At 35.8% G+C, this 10,004-nt stretch overlaps 3 protein-coding genes across 9 annotated transcripts in view; all 3 read left to right on the forward strand.

Moving 5' to 3' along the window:
* LOC119079755 (NAD(+) hydrolase sarm1) overlaps nucleotides 1–2,601 on the forward strand; it is a 28,165-nt gene extending 25,564 nt beyond the window's left edge. For all 7 annotated transcript variants that reach the window (XM_037187837.1, XM_037187851.1, XM_037187845.1 and 4 more), the window contains 3 exons: nucleotides 69–248; nucleotides 317–483; nucleotides 545–2,601. In XM_037187837.1, coding sequence (XP_037043732.1) covers nucleotides 69–248; nucleotides 317–483; nucleotides 545–737 — 540 coding nt within the window. In that variant the 3' untranslated portion in view covers nucleotides 738–2,601. The remainder of the gene's footprint in view (nucleotides 1–68; nucleotides 249–316; nucleotides 484–544) is intronic.
* LOC119079818 (papilin-like) lies at nucleotides 619–2,601 on the forward strand. Its single transcript, XM_037187886.1, has one exon. It carries the CDS (start codon nucleotides 879–881, stop codon nucleotides 1,611–1,613), a length of 735 nt encoding a protein of 244 aa, XP_037043781.1. The 5' UTR covers nucleotides 619–878; the 3' UTR covers nucleotides 1,614–2,601.
* A 4,818-nt stretch (nucleotides 2,602–7,419) lies between these two features.
* Nucleotides 7,420–9,229, forward strand: LOC119079886 (protein Peter pan). The gene is made up of 5 exons (XM_037187972.1): nucleotides 7,420–8,001; nucleotides 8,178–8,362; nucleotides 8,420–8,545; nucleotides 8,612–8,904; nucleotides 8,966–9,229. Exons 1-5 carry the CDS (start codon nucleotides 7,495–7,497, stop codon nucleotides 9,205–9,207), a joined length of 1,353 nt encoding a protein of 450 aa, XP_037043867.1. The 5' UTR covers nucleotides 7,420–7,494; the 3' UTR covers nucleotides 9,208–9,229.
* Nucleotides 9,230–10,004: the final 775 nt, after the last annotated feature.

Consider the following 10,004-nt stretch of genomic DNA (forward strand, 5'->3'; position numbering starts at 1 on the left):
TGAGTAATGGGATACTGAAAGCTGTAAAAATATTTTTCTAACAAAAAATTGTCTTTGTCTTCTCAAAGGTTCATTTGCAACTACGGGGATTCTCAGTATTTATTGACGTGGAACGCTTAGAAGCAGGCAAATTTGACAACAATTTACTACAAAGTATTAGACAGGCGAAGCATTTCATTTTGGTGTTAACACCTCGCTCACTGGATCGATGTATTGAAGATGTCGAAGGAAAGGATTGGGTTCACCGGGTGAGTTTCGACACTATACGCAAATTCATTCCACATGAAAATAATAAAAATCGAAAATTGATTTACAGGAAATTGTGGCAGCATTGACCAGCAACTGCAATATAATTCCGATTATTGACAATTTCCAGTGGCCAGAAGCCGAAGAGTTACCTGAAGATATGCGAACCGTATGCCATTTTAATGGCGTCCGATGGATACATGACTATCAGGATGCATGCGTGGATAAACTTGAAAGGTAAAAGAACAATCAAAGTCCGCGAAACTTGCAGCTTAAACCTGAACCGAACATTTTACAGATTCATGCGTGGTGAACGTGATGCAAATTTAATAAATTGTAATTATCGTGGAAACGCGACGCCTAGTACACCAAGCACAGCATCAACAACTGTTCGTCAGAATCCGTTAATCTACCAAAGAATGCACAGCAATGATTCAGACAAAGATGGAGCCAATGGATCAACATCGGGTACGGGCCGTGTCTCAGATTGACTAGATAGCCCCTCGGTGCAAACATCACAAAAAAATCTTAATTTCCCCAACAAATTTCGCAAATCATCGAGTCCCGCACGCAAATGGCCAAATGGTTCACCTGGTCGCAATCACATTCAAGCACAAAATAAACTTGTTGCAATGCCAACCAATCAGTTCGGTCTAGCCGGTTCAGCTCAACGCAGTCCATGTGGCATGCGTCGAAGCTCAGCTGCTGGTATTACACATCATCGACCGCCATTGCCACCAAGTACCATTGGCAAGCGAAGCCAAAGTCTCGATGGGCTACTCGACACAGCGAATAACAAATGCACAACAATTGATAACATTAACACCGAGGGGGCCTCGGACGATACACCCAACACACTAACAACAACTGACAGTCACACTCACACCAGTTATGATACAACCGATTCTATCAATCAAACATCAACTAATCACCGCCGTTCACGCAGCCTAGAAGATTTACTTGATGAACGAGACGAAATTCATTCAAACTATGACAGCCACTCGAAGAGTGTAGATAGTTCAATCGATACACTATCAATGACAACCGAACCAAGCACCGAATTGGTCAAAGACGATGAAACAGGTGATAAAGCTGATACATCCAGCATCGGTTCTGCATCGTCATTAAATCCATCGCAAACGGAAAAGCCGTGCAGCTGTGAAACGATTACCGTTCAAAATACGGTTCCACAGTCAAATGAGACCGATTCTAGTGTCGCTGCTGCTCGTCCAGTCGATGATGACAGAGTGTCGAATTTAACCGCCTACAGTCGCCAAGGATCAACTACGTCGAAGGACAGTGATAATAAGAAGAAAACATTTTTAAATCGTTATGTGAAGAAAGTTAAATCTTTTATTAAGAAGTGAGATTAAGGGAGGAATGAGATGATTCTTCTGAAATCTTTTTTTTTAATTTAACAGACACAGCCGTCCTATATAGAAAACTGTTGACTATATTCAAGATAGCAATTGAGATATGAGTTCGATTTCGATGATTTTTTTTTGTTTTTAGTTTTTTTTTGTGGTCTTGTTCCATTTTTTGTTTCTTCATTTTGTTGAGGGTGGATGGCTCAATGAATTTTAAAGGATTTCTTGCTACTTCTTCTTTTTTGTATAGACCATCGGACATCGTACATTTCGATTGAATATAAGATTACGATTTATATTTAATTGCAAATCCAAACTAACATTTTTTTTGTTCGTCAATTTTAGTTTTGTAAACGAATTTTCTAAACAAAAAAAAAAACGAAAATAAAATTTCACAAAGAAAATATTATTTGTCGAGTACCTGGTTGATGAATGTTTTAATGTACATTCTGTTTTGGAATGAGAATTGCACGAAAAAAATATAAAAATTAAAAAATCTTAAAAAAAACGAAAAATCACAAAATCATTTGAAATGTTTAGTTAAAAAATGTTTATTTAATACTAATCTAGAGTTTAGAACCAATTTTCGATGTTTAACTTTTAACTTTATTTTTTACAAAAACAAAACCAATTGCGTTCCACTTGATGTGGTTTTTGAAAAAAAAAATGATGACAAATCTCTCATATGTAAGGAAAATGGAAAAAGAGGAAAAGCTATTTTTTAGTAAGATTTTCTTAAATTATAAGAAAAGAAATTTCTAAACAAAAATGTCCAAAATTCGTTTACTAAAAAATCATGCAAATTAACAACCAATTTACACACGCTCCTTTTTGCTTTTATATAAAAATAACGTTTACGTTTACTGTAGGAACATTAGTTGTAATTTTTTATTTAATTTTATTTCCATTTTTGTCTAATATTTGTTTATATAGTAAAAATACACACAAAATATATTAAATAAAAATTTCATGTTATTCAACATTAAGACTTTGATGCTCCAAATTTTGTAACGCATACCGCTATTTTATTAGATGCGCGGAAACACCACGTCTGATCATTTTACATACAAAAAAAAATCCCAACATCATCACGGCAATGACAATCATCACAGTAGGTGAATTTTTGCATGAAATCCACCATGTTATCAGCAAGTGTAGTGTGTCACCCGCGTGTCTGTATCTGCTTGACCTCCCCAAAGTTTACAGCCTTGCTTCAAGCATGAGTGCTACCCCAAATAAAGTACTGACACAGGACAGTGTATATTTAACTACACTGTTAGAAATAGGAATACGGCTACTGAGCCGTTCATTCAAATTAAAATTTGTTTGGAATTCTAAAATTCTGCGCTGCTGCTAATCGCACCAGACTCACCTCATAAAATATTAAATGACGACTCTCTACAAAAACTACTCTATTTTTCACCTGTCAATCAAAACACTTTTGCTTGAAGTGCGTTGACAGAAATCAAAAGTCACAATTGAATGCGGGAAAAACACAAGTAATCGCTCAAGCAACTATGTTTCTATTCCCAAACGTGTACCTCAAAAGAAACTGATTTTTACTTTACATGACCTTTACATGCTACATGCGTCGAAAACCGTACTTTTCATGTTTCAAGCACTTCTTTCGACGCCCTTAGCATGTAAAATCCATTACATAACTCGGTATAAAAAGTGAAAAGTCTCGTTTTCGTGTGTTTATTGACCTCGGCTAACAAAATTCACACGAAAAATCTACTTTTCATCTTTTTATCGCTAGTCATGTAAAATACTATTCCTCCCCTATGGAAAAGTTTTCACATCGCTCGTAAAGTAACCGTAGATAGATGTACTCATCTGTATACGAAATATCAAATTACTTCCCTGGTATAGTAATGTACGAGGAAAATAAGTTTGCATGTAGTTACATAATGTGAAATTATACTCGAGATATAATATTTTCCCGGTTTACCAATATAATTTTCCTTTTTCCAATATAAACCAATATAAAGCCAAGAATTGGCACCAATTTGATGGAAATATTGGCAAAATGAAAGGAAAATAACGATTGTGCCGACAAAAAAATTGGTCGTTAATTACCTAAGTTTCGGAACAGGTCTGGTACCCCTTGATTCAGAACTTGCATTTCAGTTGAATTTCAGCTTTTGTATCTAAACTAACCCGAATTTATCCTAAATTTGAAAATCAGTAAAAGTTCAGGTAAATCAGGTCAGATTTCAGGTATGTCTGCAAAAGTTTTCCATGAAAATAGAAATCTGACGAGAGTTATGATAACTCAGTTATCTGAACTTCAGATTTAAGTTAAGTAAGGTCAGAATTTTCTCTTCCAATCATTTTCAAATACAGCTACAAGACATGGATTTCAATACTTATGTTGAAGGAAAGCTTAAGTTGCAGATAAGGGATCAAATTGCATACCCAGTATGAGTTTGTACCCATGGCTATCAAGAAAAAAAAGATTGCCTTGGAGATTTTCTACGAAGTGTTGAACCAATGGAGTATAAACTACCCAATTTTGTTGATTTTTCTTCATTTTTTCAAGTCAACTTGAACTCTTGTATATTTTTACTGTAAAATAGAAGCAGATAGTGAAAATTGCAAGAAAACCAAGAAAAGTCAAGAGATTTTTTTGAAGAAAAAAATCAACAAAATCAGAAAAATCACATACAGTTTTTACCCCCTCAGATTGAACCACTCTCTCGACTGACGAATTCATGAAGGGAGATCCGAAAGAACCTAGTGAGAGATGATTGTGTGTTTTCTATACTTATAGAGTTGAAGAAAACTCATCTTCAAGTGTCTCAGCTGTGAATTCTGCGCTAAGATAGTATTCTGACTACAGTCAAAATTATGTTGTGTATTGATCTTATGTCTGGTGTGTTGTCTGAGAGTTTATTATTTACTAAACATTTAGTTAAGGGTTTTTTTATCCCCATAAGCAGCTCGTACATCAAAAGGAATCTAATGAAGGGATAAGCACTGATTCTGTTATCGACAACAATCGACAACTCGTATATATAGCAAAATGTGTGGCTATACATAAACGAAGTCCAAGATTCTTACCCTGTCTCATACGGCTATTCATCTGTTATCGATACCGACGACAACAAATGACAAGCTCTGGGTAATATGGTCTTTTATACAGCAAATTGCATGTTAAAAATAATTGAAGTACAAGATTTGAAATCAAGAGAATAAAAATACTTTGATCGATGGAAGTAATACACCCGAAATTAGTACTGGTCATATGCTTGCCATCTGTAACAGGTTAATGCTTTAACAAAAGCAAGAAACAGATTTAACCGTCTCCATCTAGCCATTAAGTGGCAATGTCACATCAAATGTCGATAAAAATGGAATACTATAAACTGATATACAAAAAAACCATTTTGATCGACTGAAATTTTCCTTTTTTTCTTTACATACTGATTGGGTTTCGTTGGTATAATTCGATAATTTTCAGTAGAGCAAAACCAAATTTTTCGCCGATCAGTTTATTACCACCCGATAACTAGGCCCCACCACTTGGGTGGGTCATTTCCCTTGACTGACTATCAATACTTTCAATAATTCCAGTCTCAGTTGTCTTACCATTTTTAAAAAAGCTGTTGTTTTGAAAAACACAAAATTATAGTCAGATGAAAAAGCGAAACAAGAATGGTCTCTTAGTCTCTTTGCTACATCATTAATTGAGTATCTCTTTTATTTTCACTGGGTGTTTAGAAAACTCAAAATTTATTTAATTTTCTTCAGAGCAGCGTGAATCGAAGGTTCAGCGAGCGATGTTTTACATCCAATAAGTATGAGTACTTAAAAACTCTTTTAAAATGGCATATTTCTTGCCTTCCTCTTGAATAAATTAAACTCGTGTGAATTACGGCCCTCGCTTCGCTCTGGTCGCAAAGTTCACACTCGTTCAAATATTCATAAGCCTAAACATGGAAAATAGGAAATTATAACACGATGTGATCAGGAGAGGCATTTTTGAGTATGTTATACGTTATACATACACTGAGAAGAATACAAACAAACAATATTTACAACGATTGAATATTGTCTCCTAAAAAGCGCAATGAGTGGAAGGTCTAGCGACGTACGTTTTACTCCTAATATGAGTCTCCTATATAGTCTTCTAAAAGCGCTGAAAAGGTGGCGTATTTCTTGCCTACCTCTTGAAAAAATAAAACTCGTGTGAATTACGGCCCTCGCTTCGCTCTGGCCGCAAAGTTCACACTAGTTCAAACATTTTAGGAACAAAAAAATTTTTTTTTTAGAATACGGATTTCACGCAAAATTGTCGTATATCCCAGATTACTAGTCCGATTAAATTCCAATGTTCGAGTTTAACCACATGAATTACGCTACTGGTCGAAATTGATTTTTGAAGCCTCTGAGAATTACTAGAGCTATCAGTTTCTCAAGCAAGCAAGCAAAAACTCTTTTGGGAAGTACTTCTTAATTGTTAGACCAGAAATCCAGAATTTCACAACTCGTCAGATAAGAAATTTTTCTGGAAATCCGTTGCAAAAATGTCGTGGTATAACAAGTTATGTTTACAATTACTCCAAACTCACTACTTCAATATCATTCTTTGTCATTTAAAACAAAAAAATTGAAAATCGGGTAAAAATTACTCAAGTTATCGCGTGGTAACAAGAGAAAGCATCTGTGTAGAATTTCTCCCATCTCGTTGTTCGAACATTATCCATCTGCAAACTCAGCCTCAAGAGTTTCAATCTTCGTCAATTAAGACAAAATCTTTGAAAATCGGATAAGAATTATGGAAGTTATCGCGGTAACAAGTAAAAGACTCTCTTGAGAATTACTCCCAACTCATTACTCCAATATTGCCCATCCACGAACTTAACCTCATCATTTTCATTCTCCGTCGATTAAAACCAAAATTTTGAAAATCGGTAAAGAATTACTCGCGTTATCGAGTCCACAAGGAAAAGCGTCTGTGAAGAATTTCTCCCATCTCGTTGTTCAAACATTATCCATCTGCAAACTCAACCTCAAAAATCTTCGTCGAATTACACAAAAAATTTGAAAATCTGATAAGAATTACGGAAGTTATCGTGGTAACAAGGAATAAAATTCTCTTGAGAATAAATTAAGATTGGCTCACCTAGTTTGTGTATATTACGTAGGTGGAAGCACGGGGTTTCAGGGGGTTTCGAACATTTAGTTTTTTCATGTTGCAGATATTGCAGTGTCAAATTCTGTCCAAGATGTGACATATTTGCAAGGTATTGGCCTTTTTCACAAAGTATAATCAGCGTAACCTTCGTAAAAAGAATCTTGAATCTGACAAGAGCACGTGTGCCAACGTGTAAAAAACAAATGTTCAAAACCCCCTGCTGAACCGTGGCGATCCTCTTGTCAAACGGACAGTACGTAAACAAATTCCATCATTTATTACTCCCATCTCATTACCCCAATATTGCCCATCTACGAACTTAACCTCATGATTTTCATTCTCCATCGATTAAAACCAAAATTTTGCAAATCGGTAAAGAATTACTCGAGTTACGGACGTTTTCTGTATTTAACGTTTTTTGCCAATGTAGAACATTTTCAAAATATCAAAGTGAACTTAGCGTTACGGACATTTAAGGGTATTTTCTTTCATAAGACCCTGACTTTCAGTCAAGGGAATTATTAGGATTTTCTCATAAATTGATTGCTTCACCTAAATAAAATTTTTAATTTATTTCGCATCTTTGTGTCGTACTAGACTCAAAAAAAATCTGTTTTAAAATTCCTATGAACGCTGTCAACACTGTCGCGTTGCTGTCATTTGACATTTATTTTCACGTGGTCGTTGTTTTCATTTACTTGAATCATCTGGAGTAGAATAATCTGAACTTTTTTAATCAAAATGGGCAAAAAGAAGGGTCGCAGTCTACGTAAAAATAAATCGGCAATCGATTTAGAACCGAACGAAGTGGTTACAGCCCCACATTCATTCGTTTTACATCGCGGACTGCCGTGTTTATACATATCGGACCTCACCAGAGATTTCCGTCGAATGATGGAACCATTCACTGCATCGGCTCTAAAAGAGCGAAAAAACAATAAAATTAAAGATTTTGTTAGTTTGTCGGGAGTGTTTCACGTTTCACATATGTGCGTGTTCAACAAAACGAAAAATCAACTGTCATTTAAAGTGGCTCGGCTTCCCCGTGGACCGACGTTAACATTCAAAGTTCATCAATTTACATTGGCTAAAGATGTTATTGCGTTGCATCGTCGACAGTTCGTGGACGAAGAGGCGTTTCAGCAGGCTCCTCTCATCATACAAAATAATTTTACCGGTGAAGGGAAGCATTTGAAGTTGATGGCATCAACGTTCCAGAACATGTATCCAACGATCAATTTGGCAACGGTAAGAACATTTTGCTTTAACATGCATACAGTGACCAAACCCATTATTTGTAACTTGCGTCCATTACTTAGTGAGTTGTTACCATCTTAGTTTTCTGTTTTGTCCCTTGTATACACCATGAACGAGATACAAACAGCAGTGTAGAATAGAATTTGAGAAATCTGCTTCGGTTTCAGGTGAATCTGTCCAATATCAAACGATGTGTGCTAATATCGTACAATCCAGTCACTCAACTGTTAGATTGGCGACACTATAGTGTTACTGTAGCTCCTGTTGGCTTGAGTCGTGGAATAAAGAAAGTTGTCGTCGGGAAAATACCGAACCTGGGAAAATGCGAAGACATTGCCGACTTTTTAACTTCGTAAGCATTTCGTTTTGCCGGATTTTTGAACATTTTTCACATCCTTTTTCGTTTTAGCGTCGCTACCGACTCCGAATACGAAGATGATGATGACGGTCATGTCGTTCTACCGCAAACGCTAAAATCACGCGGTAACGTTGAGAATAACAAGTCAGAAATTAAGTTGCATGAAATTGGACCGAGGTAAACATTCAAATTGAAAGTTGTCCACAATGATGGCAATCAGTTTACTATTCACTTCGTTTACAGATTAACAATCGAGTTGGTCAAGGTTGAAGATGGTTTATTCACCGGTGAAATTCTTTATCATAAGCAAGTTGTGAAAACGGAAGAAGAATTGGCTGCCATCCAGGCTCAGCGCGAAGAGAAACGACGACTCAAATTGGAGCGAAAGAAAATCCAAAGTGAAAACGTCGATCGTAAGTTGAACGACAAGCAGAGCTTCAAACGACAAGGAAAGGATGAAAATGATGACGATCGAACGGACGAAGATGATGATGCTGCGTACTACAAAGAAGAAGTAGGAGAGGAACCAGATAAGGGTAAATACTGGTTTTTGGATAACAAAATGGAGATTTCAATTTTCCGTTTGATTTCTTTCAGATTTATTCACGATGACAAATACGTCCAGAAAACGTGGTTATGTTCCAAAGTTTATGCACAACAAAGACGCCAAGAAAAGAAAGTTCAACAACGACAAAGAGCGCAGAGGGGACAGCAGTAAGGGGTTTGGTGGCAAAGACGCCAAAAAGAAAAGGTTTAACAACGACAAAGAGCAAAGAAGCAAGGGCGGTAAAAAAATTGGTAACAAAAAGTTACGAAATCCAAAAAACAAAAAATTTTAATAAAATAATTTGAAGAAAAAAAGGTTTTGTTCAATTGAATGTAGCGAATGCAATCAGTAGGCAAGACATGCTCTGACCCGAAATCAAAACATTTTTCTAGAAAGGTATCATTACTCGTCGTAGAAGTATTTTCCACAGTAGTAACACTCCCTTTAGAACTAGTTTACTAGATGTCATCCATCTTTCACGAAATTGTTATATTGCTAGCGCTTTACTAGCAGTTCCTTATTGGATGGTAAATATAAATTAAAGGTAAGTACATCGCATTATAAATTTAAAACTATTGTAATAATAGATTCAGAGATGACAGAGAGAGATAGACAGATTTTGGTTCAGTTAATCTAAAACTTTTCAGCGAAACCATGAAGAAGATGAAGCTAGACTCGTCAAAGTTACTAATTAACCAAAAATGAGAGAATCGTGATCTCGAAAGGTTTTCACGGATGTCGTATGCTCTACAAGTACGACGGCTGTCATCTGTTATCGACAACGACAGCAATAATAAACAACAAGTTCTGAGTAATGAGGTCTTATATAGCAAAAAGCATGTTCAAAACAAATGTCGTAAAAGATTTCTGAAATCAATCTATGAAAATCTTCGATCAAATGAAGTAATAGATCGGATAGTTAAACTGTTAATATGCTTGACGTCTGTGATAGGTTAATAATACTTCGGTCTTAACCGAAGCATAATTTCGGTTTTTCATTAACTCATCTCTGATAAGATTTAAGGTCAATCTATGAATCAAAAGAAGTTTTCGATAATTACATATTGCCACCTGTGCCAGGTCAAGATT

This window comes from Bradysia coprophila, chromosome III (assembly GCF_014529535.1).
Source record: "Bradysia coprophila strain Holo2 chromosome III, BU_Bcop_v1, whole genome shotgun sequence".
NCBI classification, from domain to species: domain Eukaryota; kingdom Metazoa; phylum Arthropoda; class Insecta; order Diptera; family Sciaridae; genus Bradysia; species Bradysia coprophila.